The sequence below is a fragment of the Elgaria multicarinata genome, chromosome 11 (assembly GCF_023053635.1).
Source record: "Elgaria multicarinata webbii isolate HBS135686 ecotype San Diego chromosome 11, rElgMul1.1.pri, whole genome shotgun sequence".
Lineage (NCBI taxonomy): Eukaryota > Metazoa > Chordata > Lepidosauria > Squamata > Anguidae > Elgaria > Elgaria multicarinata.
Genome location: NC_086181.1, coordinates 9,081,677 through 9,097,583, shown reverse-complemented (window position 1 = coordinate 9,097,583; position 15,907 = coordinate 9,081,677). Strand labels below are relative to the sequence as shown.

At 46.6% G+C, this 15,907-nt stretch overlaps 1 protein-coding gene across 1 annotated transcript in view; it reads right to left on the bottom strand.

Annotated features, from left to right (window-relative positions):
• The window catches only part of LOC134406641 (corticotropin-releasing factor receptor 1), a 75,609-nt gene that overhangs the window by 14,101 nt on the left and 45,601 nt on the right, over positions 1 to 15,907 (bottom strand). The window contains exons 4-7 of the mRNA XM_063138159.1: positions 8,691 to 8,776; positions 4,430 to 4,536; positions 4,175 to 4,295; positions 1,055 to 1,208 (exon numbers count right to left, since the gene is read on the bottom strand). Of these exons, the coding sequence (XP_062994229.1) occupies positions 1,055 to 1,208; positions 4,175 to 4,295; positions 4,430 to 4,536; positions 8,691 to 8,776 (468 nt within the window). The remainder of the gene's footprint in view (positions 1 to 1,054; positions 1,209 to 4,174; positions 4,296 to 4,429; positions 4,537 to 8,690; positions 8,777 to 15,907) is intronic.

The window sequence follows — 15,907 nt, the reverse complement described above, 5'->3', positions numbered from 1 at the left end:
TTCTAGATTTTGGCCTCATCCACACATGCCACGCAATAATACCACTGTGCTATTTCCTGAGCTTAAAACCTGCTTTTAGTGTGAGTGCTCAGTCTTGGAACGTAGGACTTGATCGTAAAAATAAGAACACCTATGAGCATAAGCAGAATGCAGGGGCTAATTTGTGGTCCTGGGATCACTACAGTTGCATCCCAGATCCTGTTTCCAATATCAGATCAGAAGACAGTGCTTCTGAGCATGCATAAAAGCTGTTGGATTTACTTTCAGCAAGCGTTTACAATGGCTTAGGCCCAGAAACTGCTTTCAGTTCTTGGACTTAGCGATGGAAATATGTACATGAAAGAAAGAGTGCTTTTAAACAGGTACAGAAGGCTGAGTATGTACACGAAACAAATAATGCTTTTGAACATGTGCAGAAGCTGAGTTTAATCTAGTATGTCTTTATAGTACCGAACTGGGCCCAGAGATTTGTGAAGGAACAATAAAAGTGATGAGTTCGCCAAGCATGCACAAAGTGTGTTTGCTTCTCCACTTCGTAGCTGCACATAGCTTAGGCAATAATGGGCCTTGCCTGTCTATTCTCTGTCCGACCTTACTGCCCAGGACATTTCATTGGGAGTGTGCTCTGAGGACAGCAGTTTCTTTCTATATGCCCATAAGATGAGAAAAGGGAGTTCTCTCCAGGGAGAGGTTAAGGTGACCATATGGAAAGGAGGATAGGGCTCCTGTATCTTTAAAGATGCACAGAAAAGGGAATTTCAAGAGGTGTCATTTATATGCATGCAGCACCTGGTGAAATTCCCTCTATATCACAACAGTTAAAGCTGCAAGAGCCCTGCCCTCTTTTGTATCTGGTCACTCTAGTATAGCTCCTGCAGCTTTAACTGTTGTGATGAAGAGGGAAATTTCACCAGGTTCTCCATATATACAAATGACACCTGCTGAAATTCCCTTTTCTATGCAGCTGTTAAAGATACCCTGTCCTCCCTTCCATATGGTCACCCTAGGAGAAGCTATGCCTCCCCCACCCCCCATGTCTCCGCAGGCCACTCACCCCAGCCGATGCAGATGAACATCCATTTCCGCAGCTTGTCGGTAGAATAGGTGAGGACAATGGCCGTATGAAGGTAGCAGCCCTCGCCAAACATCCAGAAGAAATTGGTGACGTGAAAGTAGTTGTAGGCTGCAGTGACAAGGCGACACCAGGGCTACAAAGTGAAGAATAGGCATGGCGGATTAAGAAACACCCAGCCGGACAGCCAAACTCTATCCACCACGAAGCATGCCCCCACTTTCTATGGGCAAGGCTGCTGAGCGACTTCTGCAGGCCTTTCCTGTACCTGCCAGCCTTTGAATATCCAGAAAAGTAAGATGGAGGCTCCAGACCTTTAATCTGTCTGCATTAAATCCAAACACAGCAAACTGCCAGATAGCGCATCTTAATGGCATCATCTGATGCATGTTTAGAGAGGAAAAAAGTCCTACCAATCCCAGGCGTTGTAGGACTTCTTTTCCTGTCTAAACATGCATAGGATTGCACCCTAAGTCGCTAGAGCTCCTTCTGACACCACAGTTTCTTTGCATCTTAAGGAAATTGGCTAATCCTGAACATTCCCTTGCTTCTTTGCCAAAAAAGCCTAAAAAAGAGATGCCTAGATTAGAATTTCCAGAGCAGAGCAGTAAAGTTTTTGACCTTCCCACCCCCCTGGTTTTTGGGTTTTTTTTTTAGCTTTGAGACCAGGCACTATGAAACATTGACAGTATAACTTTATAAACCCCCCTATAAACGTTTGACAGTTTCATGGGCATTCCTATTACCTGACCCACTGCCTACCCTCAGAGACATGCCGAGAATTTTAAAGCCTAAAATACAGCTTCATTTACAGTAGGAACTGTGCAACTTTTTGTGAAGGAGCCGTGCAACATGATTAATCCCTAGAAAATGGGGGGTGGGATGCAGTGGCTGGGAGAGAGTGACCTAGGGAGGATGGGAGAATTCATTACGGGGGAATGCTGTGCCCCGCAGGAAAGAGTAGCAAAGACTGTATCTGGGCAAAAGTAACAGGTTCATGTGCAGAAGCCTATGTGGAGCAGGGGAGGCATGAAGCCCAAGGAATGCTGTGAGCAGAAATGAGCAGACGTCAAAATGATGAGGGGAAAACACTATGTAGAACCTATAGAAAGAGAGGTAGACTCTAGTGTTGAGGAGTGGAAAAGTTTTTAATCTCTTTACATGAATGTCTGTACCGTTTAAAAATATTATTGTTAAAACTGTTTGAAAAAGGAGCTCGACGTTTCGGATCTGGTGATCCTTCTTCAGGAGCTACAAACAGATGAAGTAAAATTACAGAACAATAAATACATTAATTACACTGAACTACATGAGAAAAAACGCTAAAGAAAAAGAAATAGAACAAGAAATAGGACAACACCTTATCTTCTTTGTACTTGGTAGTAACCAACTTCTGACTAGATACCATTGTATTATATATTATCCAATAGATTATTTCTAGCTTTCATTTACAACCTAGGACTCTGCAATATATAAATGTGAATTAACTACTTTAACTTCATGCTTACTAACTTTTCTCACGTGAAACAAATGCAAAAACTAAGGTACTAAATTTCCAAATGCTCCTTGCCCATGTAGGCAAGCTCCTTTTTCAAACAGTTTTTACAATAATATTTTTAAACAGTACAGACATTCATGTAAAGAGATTAAAAACTTTTCCACTCTTCAACACTAGAGCCTACCTCTCTTTCTATTGGTTCAGAAATGAGCAGAAACACATAAAATAGAGAAAATGCTGGCTCAGGTGTAGGGGTAGGAGTGTGGACAGAACAAAGAAGGAGAAGGTCGGATGGAATCCCCAAACCCACCTGCGTCCCAAGACGTATTGCTGCCTGAGGCAAATGAGAAGATGTTGCCCCTCCTCCTTCCACATATAGAAGCCAACAGCTGAATTTGCTTTTAACACTGGGGACTGGCATAGCGTCCTCCACTACACCTGAGGCAGAGGGACAGTTTAGATACAGAACAGATTGTGTAGCATATGTTGCTCTGTCTCCCAAAAGAGGGGAATAGCCAGAAGTGGTTGCCTCACTCTGCCCAATGGTAGGGCCGGCAGTGGGGTCCAGCAATAAAACACCCCATAAGCCTGTCAAACCTCCAAAAAGAAAAAAAGGATATAGAGGTTCATCTGACAAGAGTTTTTATCACACGCTCGCTACTGCCCAATTACGGATGTGCGCATGTCCTTTAGACGATGATGTCTGTCTCCCGCGTGTCTCCTGCTACTTCTGCTTGTTTTTCTGGTGCAAAATTTCTTTTAATCTGGCTTTTTAAAAATACCACAACATGAAATGTGCCACAATCTCCTGCTGTGGGCAGGAAAAGCTGCTAAATAAAAACAGCCTCTGAATGGGCCATGTGGTCTTTGTTTACTTCCTTTTTCCCCTCTAGGAAGAATGAGGAAGTGTGGAGAAGTGACAGTAAGAAAATGCGATTCCCCCCCCCCCACCATGTGATGATGCTCATAGGCTCATGCTACTAATATCTTGGTGTATTTCCCTGTTAACATGCACTTAAGAATATACGTAGTTGGGATGACTGCAGATATTAAAGTGCTACAGCTAAAGATTTTAAGTAAATATTGGAACTTCAGCCTTCCTTATCTCTGCAGCTTATAGGAGCTGAACAGCGACAGTCAGAGACCCATCTGCCTGCCCCAACCCTCTGTGGCATCATAGTAATTCAGCCAATCATAAGAAGAACATAGGCAGGTGTGTTATACTGAATTAACTCAGCGTTGCCTCTGCACTAATTGCCCATTGCTCTCCAGGGCTACAAGAAGAGATTTTCCCCAACCCTACCCGGGGTTAAAACTGGAACATTTTGCATGTGAAAGATACGCTCTGCCACTGAACTACAGCCCCATGGTCTGCACAGTCATCACCACCATCACCGCCTCCAAATCCCTTTCTGCTTTACACTATAGATTGATGCTGGCGTTTTAGGCTTGACTTTCGTAACAGCTCAAGGAGCAGGGAGCTCAAAGTTCAGGGGAGGAGGCCAACCTCCCTCTTGTGGTTCTTCCAAGATCCGGCAGGCATACAAGCCAAATTGCGGCAGCAAAACCATCAAGCAGGCTGGGCCAGTTTCAGGCGAACCTACCACATTGCTTTCATGCACTTCCGGATTCATGGTGAGCTGTACCACAAACCACGTGGCATTCCGCAAAATGAAGGCCGTGATCAAGTTCCAGTGGATAATGTTTCGTAGGCAGCGGATGCTCCTGAAGGAGAAAAGGGACCTCTCAGTGTAACAGAGAAGGCGAGAGGCCAAGAGATTGTCATGTCCAACAACCAGAATCCTCCCCTCATGATTAGCCAATATCTGCTTTAGATTATCCTTTTTAGCCTTGCTCACCTCAGGCGCATGAAGAGGACAAAAGCAGCCAGCAAGGCCCCCAGGGAGATGCAGTGCCCAAGGTAGTTGATGACCACGGCAACATGATAGTGCAGCTTGCTCCTCTTCTGCAGGGGGAAAGATACGAGAGAAGGCAGCCATGAAGCCAAGGAATGGGGAGAAGGGGTCTTGGTTCCAAACGATGGGTGGGAGTGGGTAGGGTGGCTATTTCTGTTGCACAACTGCTGGGCCCCAGGCTGGGAGCCAAGACAGAACCTGTAGCCTTGGCGTAGAGAGAGTGAGGAATCTGGCATCAGTGATGGAGGCAGGACAGAAACGGACAGATCAAGGGCAGGGCCTGGCAGAATCAGGGTTGTATTAGCTAGTTAGCTATCCAAAGGGTGGTAAAAGCCACTCCAACCTTAGAGGGGTCCAAAGACAGCAGAGTCAACTTCCAGGGCACAGAGCAATCCAAAAGCTACCAGTCCTTTTCTATTTCCTTTTCCCCTCCTCCTCCCTCCCAATCCCCTTTCCTTTTGTGTCATGTCTTTTAGATTGTAAGCCTGTGGGCAGGGACTGTCAAGAAATACTTTTGTAAGCCATCATGAGAGCCTTTTTTGGCTGAATGGCGGCATAAAAATCCTTAAATAAATAAATAAATATTATCTCATAGAATCATAGCAGTATGAGCCGTCTCTCAAGAGCTTTGAGTGCTTAGTCGGGTGGAGGAGAGGAGGGGAGAAGAAGAAAAACCGGCTTCAGCTCTGAGGGGGCCCAGGGCAAAGTACCCTCTGGTGAGCTTCCTCCTAGGTTGATGGGCCCACTTGAGCCTACCTGGTGGTGGCAGCAACAGTGGCGGCAACAGTGGTGCTCCACGGTTGTCTGGAAGCCTGCATTTTAATTTCTCAGAATGCTGCACTACACCAAACATAGGATTGGATCACAATGTAGTCATTCTTAGAGAAGACCCACTGAAATAAATGGGACTTAAGTTAGTTTTGACAAGCATTCTCTAACCTGGTGCCCTCCAGATGTTTTGGACAAATTCCCATCATCCCAGCTACCCTGAGCAATGGTCAGGAATGCTGGGAATTGTAGTAAAAATAAATAAATCTGGAGGGCATCAGAATGGAGAAGGCTGGTCTTGACCAACCTAGGTCCCATCAATTTTAATGGATCTACTCAAAATATTGAGTAACTTAAGACATGACTAACTTAAGTGTCATGGATTTCAATGGGCATATTCTAAGAATGACTTAATCTGGATCCAACCCACAGTGTTACTCCTGGACACTTGGGGGTATTTGAATGGTGGCTCTCAGGTATAGTCACTTATCGTGGGTGCCCAGGACACTCATCAGGGCTGGTGGGTTCTACTTGGACCCTAACAGCAAACACTACGATTCCGGTTGGTGGCTCTGAGCCTGAGAGGAAGGGCTGAAAATTCAGGATGAAGAGGTTGTGTGCACTTGCTTTCTCACAGGGCTCAACTTTGCCCACCCCACTGCAAGTGTTTGAAAAGCCATGTTTGTGGCCCAGGCCCCTCAAGATTTTCAGCACTGTCCAATGGCCCAGAGACAAAAATGCCACCATGTGCGTGGATGGCTTTGTTCCACTAATCAACTCTCCCTACCACGTGGAAGCCCTTCTCCAATATCAAAGTGAAAACTTCTTTGCTGCAGCCCTGAGCTCATCATTGCTTCGTTTCCCTCTAACAGTCCTGGTAAACTTTCCCTCTCACAGCATTATGTTAGCCATTAGGAAAATGCTATCATGTCCCCTCTTTTATCTCGTCTTCTCTAAAGGGCTTTTACAGGCAATCTTTTATCAGGAGCAGCACAAGCGCCTGCCCCCAGATCACTACTTGCCTGCTAAACTAGCGATCATGAATCCCATAAATTACGCGCACGTTGCAAAAAGAAGTGCTTCCTCTTGTCACTCCTAAAGGCTCTGCCAATTTTATTAGATAATCTCAGACTCCAGTGAAACTGATTGGCAGAGGGCTCCAGATTAACCGTACGTGATCATACCAATGAAAGAGCGCACCGTTTCGCGAAAAGCGCCATTTGGAACTGGTAGAAGAGGAACGGAACGGCAAGGCAGGAAGGGAAAACTGGCCGGCAGCAGACTCTTCAGCCGCACAGACCAGCTGCATGAAGATACTTGATCGTTCTTGAAAAAGGACCGTGTAAAGGAAGGCATCCTCAGGGATGTGGAAGGGAAGGCTACGTGGGGAAGAACAATTTGCAGCCCTGTGCTATTTCAGATGCTGCAGTGCTCTTGCAAAGGGGCAGCTATTTCTCTCCCCATTAATTGCTAATTCACAGAGTGGATGCAAACCTCACGGCAGGGCAGCTGGCTAATTTAATTAGTCAGCCATCCTCTCTTGTGACTTCTACCCAAGCCCCTGGGGACAACCAAATTTAATTGCCGCTGCGGATATATCATGTTTCCAGGAACCTTTGCTAAATTCTAATTAAGTGACAGCCTTCTGGGATTTTCCAGATAATGGCTACACAACGAAAACGCCTCTCATGCCTCCTTCCCGCCCCCTCCACCATGCATGTACACACACACACACACACGAGCTGCAAAGCCAGGAAACGTTTGCACCAGCCCCTGGCAGCTGTTTTGGTGCTGACACTCAAATCATGGCAAATTCCCTGGGCCAGGTGTGAGAGGAAAGGCCCAACGCAGAAGAGGCTTGATTTAGAATGTGACCCCCCAAGAAGTCAGAGACACCCCTACAGTGAGACATGGCAAGGTGGCAGGTTTTGGGTTCTTTTAAGGCAAGGCTGAGGAATCTCAGGCCCGCATGACAAATCCAGCCCTCTGGGGGTCCCAATCCGGCCCTGTGGGCTTCCTCAGGTGCCACATGCTCTTTCCTTCACCCACTGATTGTTTAGGTTATTTGAAGGAATGCCTCCTCCCATATGTACCTGCTGGGACCTTAAGGTCATCTACAGGGGCCCTTCCCCGTGAGCCCCTGCCAAAGGAAGTGAGGCAGGTGGCTACTAGGAGGAGGGCTTTCTCCGCTGTGGCACCCCGGCTGTGGAATGAGCTCCCCACAGAGGTCCGCCTGGCGCCTACACTGTACTCCTTTTGTCGCCAGCTGAAGACCTTCTTATTCTCTCAGTATTTTAACACTTAATTTTAACTTAAATTTAAATTTTACTGTTCTAACTCTGTATTTTAATCTTATATCAATTTTGCTGCGTGGTTTTATCCTGGTTGTGCTTTTTATACTGTATTTTGTAATTGTGCTTTTAACCTGTTGGTTGTTTTATTATGGTTTTAATTTTTGTGAACCGCCCAGAGAGCTTCGGCTTTTGGGCGGTATAAAAATGTAATAAATAAATAAATAAATAAATAAAAGCTTCCTGCCTTTTGTGCAGCTTTTTCTCCTTTCCAAAAGGTTGAAACGCCTCTTATTTTATTTGATTTTTTTCTAGGCCACCTTTCAGGGCAGAAGCTCTCACAAGGCGGCTTACAACAATGAAACCCATAACCATTCAGATACTAAAAGCGATCAAAACATAAATGCAATAAAATCCAACAACAAAAACAGCCATAAAAACAATAACAAAAACCAACAACAATTGTAGCAACAGCGATCATATCGGAGAAGGCCTGATAAAACAATGTTTTCGAGGCCTTCTTAAAAGCCTGCAATGATGGAAGCCTGCTTGTCTACTGGTTTTAAGATCTTTATGTTAAGAGATGGTGGCACATTTTTGTAATTTTGCCCCCACCCCCACCCCTTTTGCCTTTGCCCCCCCACCCCCAGCACTGGAACGCAGCCCCCAAGAACTTATCCAAATTGAATCTGGCTCCCCGGCTGAAGGAAGTCACCCGCCCTTGCATTAAGGGCAGCACACTGGTTGACAGATTCTTTCTTATGGGGCATAATCCATCAGGAAGGTCTCCTGTGCAAGCCTGAAGACTGAGGTCCAAAGGCAGGTTATATATATATATATATATTTAAAAATCAGTCGCTAGATCCATAAAATTAGAATCACTATTCTAACTGCTGCATCAGTTAAGCGTAAAGCTAAAACAAATTTCATGGATGAGATGTCTAACAATAAAAATATTCTCAAGAGTCATTTGAAAGAATCCGTGAAAGCCATGAAGTGCTTCCAATTTGCTGTGCAAGTCCTTTATAGAGGGAATACCACAGACCATGCTCCATATGCTTAGTTTGCTCCGATAATCATGTGGTTACTACCAAACCCACACATAAAGAAACACATTCGTGCCTGACATGTACGTCACTTCATACCTCCTCACTGAGGATTTCCTGACACTGGGAGTAATTCACACGGGCTGCCCAGCTTCCGTTCACAAAGCATTCTCTGTACACGTTATCTGTGAAAGACAAAAAATGCAGGCGATGAGATTGAGGCAGGATCTACACTACTGGTTTAAAATGGTTTATAACAGTAGTGACAACTGTTGGGGCCCAGAACACACTCAATATACAGTTTTCAAACCATTTTCAAAGCGTCATATCCTGCTTGGTGTAGATCTGGTCTGAAGTCGCGCTGAGAGCACAAAGCAAGCAACTGCATCTCCAGTGGTTCATCCCAGAGAGTAAGGTCTTAGCTAGACCTAAGGATTATCCCAGGCAAATGGAGGGGTCGTCCCTGCCTGCTCCCGGGATCCCCTGTGTGTCATTTGCATGCACAGGGATGTCCCGAGACAATCCTGGGATACTAGCTGTACCCGGCATAACATACGCTGTTGTAGCATATCTTAAAGTTTATTAATTAAATATCATTGCGGGGGCGTGAGCTGCTTGGAGGCCGCTGATACAGCGCTGTCTGGCAGACCTAGGGGGCAGGGAGGTTGGGGGGAGGGGGAACAGGTGTCCCCCTCTCCCGGGGGTTCCTGTCAGCCTTGGGCCGCCCACCCAGCTCGCATGAGATTAGGCCGGAGCCTGGGCTCGCAGCAGGTGAGTGGCCTCCCACCCAGCCACCAAGGGCACTGGCCGTGCCTCGCTCATGATCCGGACCCTCTCCCCAGGGTTCCTGTCAGCCTTGGGCCGCCCGCCCAACTCGCATGAATTTAGCCCGGGGCCTTGGCTCGCAGCAGGCGAGCGGCCTCCCACCCGGCCACACCTCGCTCATGCTCCAGACCGTGGCGCTGCCCCCTTCGTGGAGGAGGGGAGTGAAGAGGCAGAAAGGGGGGTAGGATTACCTTGGAAAGCCCGGAGGAGTCGGGCGAGGGGCTTAGCAACCTGTATCAGCTGATGTTACACGTTGTTACTGTTGCTTAGCAACCTTTATCAGCTGAAGCCTTTATGGAAACATACCTAAGCATTTTATAGATAGATAGATAGATAGATAGATAGGCCTGGTCCAGCCATGGCCTAAGACTATGCAAGGAAAATTATCCTTGGCTTTCTTAATTGAACCAATTAGTCTGTAGCAGCCTCCCCCAATTCAGGACCCTCCAGATGTGATAGTCTACAACTGCACCACCATCCCCAGCCAGCATGGCTGGGGATGATGAGAGCTGTCGACCAACACATCTGGAGGGGCCAGGATGAAGAACGCTGAACTAATAGGTCTCATAAATAATAAGGCTAGAAAGGTCCTGTAATGTAGTAGGGATGGAGCAAGACCATAAAGAACTTTTAAGGACAAGAGGGTTGTGTGGGCTGCAGAAAGGGATGGAAAGCCAACGTCAGGATTTGAGGTGGAGAATCACATGAATTCTTTTGGCAACTTACTGTCAGGATCAGGCCTGTTCTCCCTATTGTGAAGGACTGGGTTTTGGAAACTGGATCGGATGTGGAGGCTGAAGAAGAAGGAGAAGTACACCAGCCAAGAGAAGAAGCAGGAGAGGAAATTCTCCAAGACTCTCCAGGAGTCAAGGAGGAAACGTCCCAGGAGCTTATCAGACAAATGCCCGGGCTGAAAAAATAAACCTCACTGTCAACTCCCTCCACTGAGGGAGTTGACAGTTCCCAGAATCTGCTCCAGGGTCAAGCTGGCAGAGTTGAAAGGAGGTGGGAGGTGGTCTGCTAGGTTAGCCACCCCTTGTCAGAGATTTCAGCTTGAAGACCCTCCCTGAAGGAGGGATTCAGTAAAAGTGTGTTGGGCACTGCGGGGGGGGGGGGGACTGTCCATTTAGTTGACAGGCAACTGCTTTGCTTTGTTAGGCTAATTAAGCTTAGGGGATAGCTCCTAGCAGTCACACTCCCTTCAGGTGTGAAGACATGTCTATTTACTGAATAAAGCTTTGTGGATTGCACAGCAGCCGTCTTTATTGTCTCACATCTCAGTGGGGAGGGCTTGAAATCGTGACACTAGGATTGCGGCCTTAATTGGAGATCCAGTAGGCTATGCAGTGATCTGCACATACAGAAACGAGCCTAATCTGACATTCCTGGGACACACAATTCTGCTGCCACACAACTGGGTTTGGAAAGAAAGTGGGTAGAAAGGCTGGCCTTTTATTGTCTTTCTCCCCAGCATCTTCAGTTTGCACCTTTCGCCCAGCATTAGCAACGTCCTCCTCAGAATGAGTTCTTGGCAGATGCAATTTTCCTGAGGAATTCTGCAGATGACGCTAACAGAAATGGGAGTGGCCCTGACAAGCTAGGCCATGTCTTATTTGCTTCAGTCCCTGGGGAATGAGCTGTCGTGTGTGTGTGTGTGTGTGTGTGTGTGTGTGTGTGTGTGATGATGTCTCCTCTTGTCAGGAGAAATGAGGGAAAAGAGGAAGCTAAGCCCTTTTGAAGCAGTGTGACGGGATCATTTTCGCACACATTATGGCTTCATCACTGCCATTTACCTCCTCAGAAACCACGATGCCCTTCCCCTCATTTCAAATCAAAGCTGTCAGGTCAGATAAGAAGGGTGATATAGCTGTTTCGGCAAAGAGAGCTTACTTGAAATGCTGACAGGCTTCAAACAAGCGGGACAGTAAGGCATCCTGCTGGCTCAGGGCCGGCCTAAGACATTTTATTTTATTGCCTGAAGCAAAGGACAAGATACCCTCTCTCTCACACACTAGCAGCTGAATCTTACTGCAAGGTTGGCCGTAGGGCAGCACACCTGAGGGACGCAGGCAAGCTTAGGCCCGGGGCGCAGGGCTGATGGCAGGGCACACACAGCTCTGCCCTTTGACGCCTCACCACTGCTCCCTGCCCTCAGCATCTGCCGCCTCAGGTGGCTGCCTCACTCTGCTGGGCTGGCTCCGGCATTTACCTCTTGCAGTGTGGGCAAGGGCTTGGTGTGTAGTCAAAGGAAGGACATGACAGGCAATGGCGTCCCCCTGAGCCCCTGATGATTATGTGCATGGCGGTGGGTGGATGGAAGGTTTGACATTCCTAACTTGCCAATGTGTCCTGCTATGCTATTCTCGTTTGCTACGTGCGAGATAGAATGGTCAATATGGCGTCTGGCACAGATGCCAGGAAGATTGTTTGCCTAACAACTTAGGTGCATGTGTAATCTGTAACCTATGGGAAGCATACACACTGGTAAGTTTCCAAGACTATGTAAGGGTAATGGGCTCTGAGTCGGGTGTGCTTGCTTTGCGAACGACGGCCAAGCACCCCTTTCTGCGCAGATCGAGAAAATAAAAGATTAAGTTGGATCCTCCATCCCTGTGTGTTTTATTGGACCTAGCGCACCAGGCACGGGCCCTCCTGTCCTTTTGGGGGACAACAGGTTGGCTGAGTGTTTTTAGCCTGGCACTCTCAAAGCAATCAGAAGAAAGTTGGATGGGGCATTGCTTGCTGAATGCTAATCAAAGCCCTCCTTAGACAGTCTACCAGCAGCATGAGAGGACTAACTGCAGGTTTTAAATTTCAGGAGGGTTTGGGTGAAAGGTGTGTGTGTGTGTGTGTGTGTGCAGTCAGTTTGATTCACACACACACACCACACCACTATTTTCAGCAAAGAACATGGGATCTGTACTATTGTCTGAGAATATTTCCTTCCCTGCCAGACTCTCTAGCTTGTTTGAGGTTTGGTGCTCCTCTCAAGGAGAGGCTGAGTTCACAAACAGGATAAAGGCAAGCGGGAGCTGCAACAAAACGTTGTAGTAAATCATCACTTCCTAACAGGAGCGTGCCTGCTCAGAGTTCTAGCCATCCATCCAGCTAGCCTTGCCCTCCCCCGGAATACTAGAAGCTGTTAGAGGCTCAAGCAGAGCATTTCACCATCAGCAGCACCATCATCCATTTTCTTTTCTGACTGACACTCAACATTCTGTGGCTACTGGGCATGCTTAGTCCTCATTGGATGGTTGGGAGAAGGGGGGTGTTGCATTTTATTTATTTATTTTACATTTTGTACTTCCACTACCCTTGAAATTTCCCCAAGCATGCTCATACCAGCCTCTTGTTTCTCATTATCTTCATTTTGGCTCCATTCTAGTTGGCACTTACCACCTGAGTTCACTGTTGTTGGGAAAGATTGTAACATACCTGGATCTGAATGCTTTGGCAAAATCTTATATAAGAATATTGTAGTGTAATGCTTTTTGCTTGAGATCTTCTAGACCAATTTTGTTCATTTTTGTTTTAAACTGAAGTTTGAGCAGTGTAGACGTGCAGAAAATGTTGGAAGTTTGAAAAACGTCAAAGCTTGAACTTTAATAGCAATTACTTCCCTCTGCGCCAATCAGGCAGGGCCAACGGGATGACTGACAGTCTTGAACGGCCAATCAGTCTGGCCCAAAGACAGGCTCTGGGCAAATCTGTGAAGTTAGGCTCTCACCGCCAGTGGGGAGACAGAAAGGCAGGATCTACACTACTGCTTTAAAACGGTTTATAACAGTAGTGACAACTGTTGAGGCCCAGGACACACTCCGTCTTCAAAACGTTTTCAAAGTGTTATATCCTGCTTGGTGTAGGTCTGCCCGAAGGGACAGAGGTGGGGAATCACATTTTCCAGATCATAGAATCATAGAATCATAGAATAGCAGAGTTGGAAGGGGCCTACAAGGCCATCGAGTCCAACCCCCTGCTCAATGCAGGAATCCACCCTAAAGCATCCCTGACAGATGGTTGTCCAGCTGCCTCTTGAGCAGGGACATGACGCATGCAGATTTCAGAGGGGGAATTCACTATGCATGAGTCACATTCACGTTATTCATGAGCCTCTCTGTAGTGAGGGGACTGAGGGGCAGAAAAGCAGGAAGGAGCAGGACTACTGGCGCCCACGGTGACATGGGCTTTACGCTAGTACTAGTATAGAAGAGGTTTGCCGCTTCCCTGGATATGTTAATGAAAGAATCCCCTTCGGAAGGGGGGAATTTAGAACAGAGAAATGGGAGGGGAAGGGGAATTCTTTCTCTGCTTGCCATTTCCCTGCTCCAAAGCCCCCCTCCCCCACCAGAGGCATTCTGGAGGCAAACATACATTTTGAATCGGGTGTGGGAGTGAGGTGGGGAGCTACTGGTGTTGGGGTGGGGAGAGCGATTTGGAGAGGAGAAACAGTGGATGGGGAGGGGGGAGAAAGGGTTAAGCATGCACTCTCCTGCTCCCCCATTTCTGTTCTCCTGATTACCCTCTCTAGATATCACCTTCCTGTTCAAAAAGAACTGTCAGGCTAACAGATACATATTATGTTTGCATATAGTGTTGTGGCACCCCGACTGTGGAATGCCCTCTCCCCCTGGACGCTTGATTGGCGCCAACGCTGATTTTATTTCGACGCCATGGCTTTTTAACAAAGCCTTTGGTGGTTAAACTCACTGGCACATTGTTTTAACTGTTTTAATTGCTTTTACTGCTTTTAAATTATATATTGTTTTAACTTGTTCATGGTTTAATTTGTTTTTAACTGTGCATATTTATTGTTTTATTACTGTATGCTTTTATCTGTACGCCGCTTTGAGATCTTAATGATATAGGGCGGGATTTAATGTTTTAAATAAATAAATAATAAATAAACAGTGTGTTGTTTGGCCCTAACCAACGAAAAGCAGAAAGAAGGGATCGCTACTTCATGCCAGTTATGCGGCACAAATGCAAACACCCATCCTTACTATGTCATTTGCCTCCAGGATGAAACACGTTACATCTTGAAACAGCCTCTCAAACAGCTTTCATTAAAAGTCCTCATGAGAAATACCCAAGATGATAAACTAGCCTATTTAACACTGTTAGATAAAATCTCCCAAGATCTTTGGTAGCAGAGACTTTAGAAAGAATGTTAAAAATAAAATAAATAAACTCTCAATAACCCCATCCCAGGGGGTGGGAATCTTCTCTGATTTGGATAATTCGTTCTTCTCATACGTTTGAGGATTTTGCAATTGACAACGATCACCTCATGTAGGTGCAAAAATAGAGCTTTCTACATTGTCATCAGCCCGGCTTTGAGAACAGGAGCAAAGTGGGATATTCCCCCCTCTTCTTCATCTCTGGTAAGGGACAACATTCAGCAAAAGTTGAATACTCAAAGCAACTGAAAATGACATGTGGGCTCCAGCCCCTGAAAACTTGAGCCACAATAAATGGCCACAGGCAGAAACAGCAGCTCAATAGATGGCTTGTGAGGCAGACGGAGCAGGGGTGGCTGGTGGGCAGTGAAAGCAGCAGCAGTAACAGCAGCTGCAGCAGCCTCCTCAATGCCACACTGTAAGCGCAATGCATACCCTAGGGTGACCATATGAAAAGGAGGACAGGGCTCCTGTATCTTTAACAGTTGTACTGAAAAGGAAATTTCAGCAGGTGTCGTTTGTATATATAGGGGAACCTGGTGCCCTGCCCTCTTTTGCATCTGGTCACTCTAGTATAGCTCCTGCACCTTTAACTGTGGTGATGAAGAGGGAATTTCATCAGGTTCTCCATATATACAAATGACACCTGCTGAAATTCCCTTTTCTATGCAACTGTTAAAGATACAGGAGCCCTGTCCTCCTTTTCATATGGTCACCCTACATACCCCAATCCAGCTGAGGTAGTCAGGGCAGGAGGGTAGCCCAGCAGTGTAGCAACCGGCCCCAACCCCCTGCTCTTCCCATCCTGCCACCTGAGACAGAGGCTTTATTCCGCCTCATTTGGGTGGTGGGTGATCAGCAGCTCTGGCCACAGGGGTGTGTTTATGTAGGGTGACCCTATGAAAAGGAGGACAGGGCTCCTGTACTTTTAACAGTTGCATAGAAAAGGGAATTTTAGCAGGTGTCATTTGTATGCATGTCACACCTGGTGAAATTTCCTCTTCATCACAACAGTTAAAGCTGCAGGAGCTATAGTGACCAGATTTAAAGGAGGGCAGGGCACCTGCAGCTTTAACTGTTGTGATGAAGAGGAAATTTCACCAGGTTCCCCAATTCTCAATACAACTGTTAAAGATACAGGAGCCCTGTCCTCCTTTTCATAGGGTCACCCTAGTTTATGCAACAGACTAAAGCGGCTCAATGCTGATGGATTTTCTCTACGTAGGCACTGTATTTAGCTGTATCTATCAGCCTCATTCGATATATCACATACACCCCAGTGCAGGACATCACTTCATGCATCTTACAAAATGG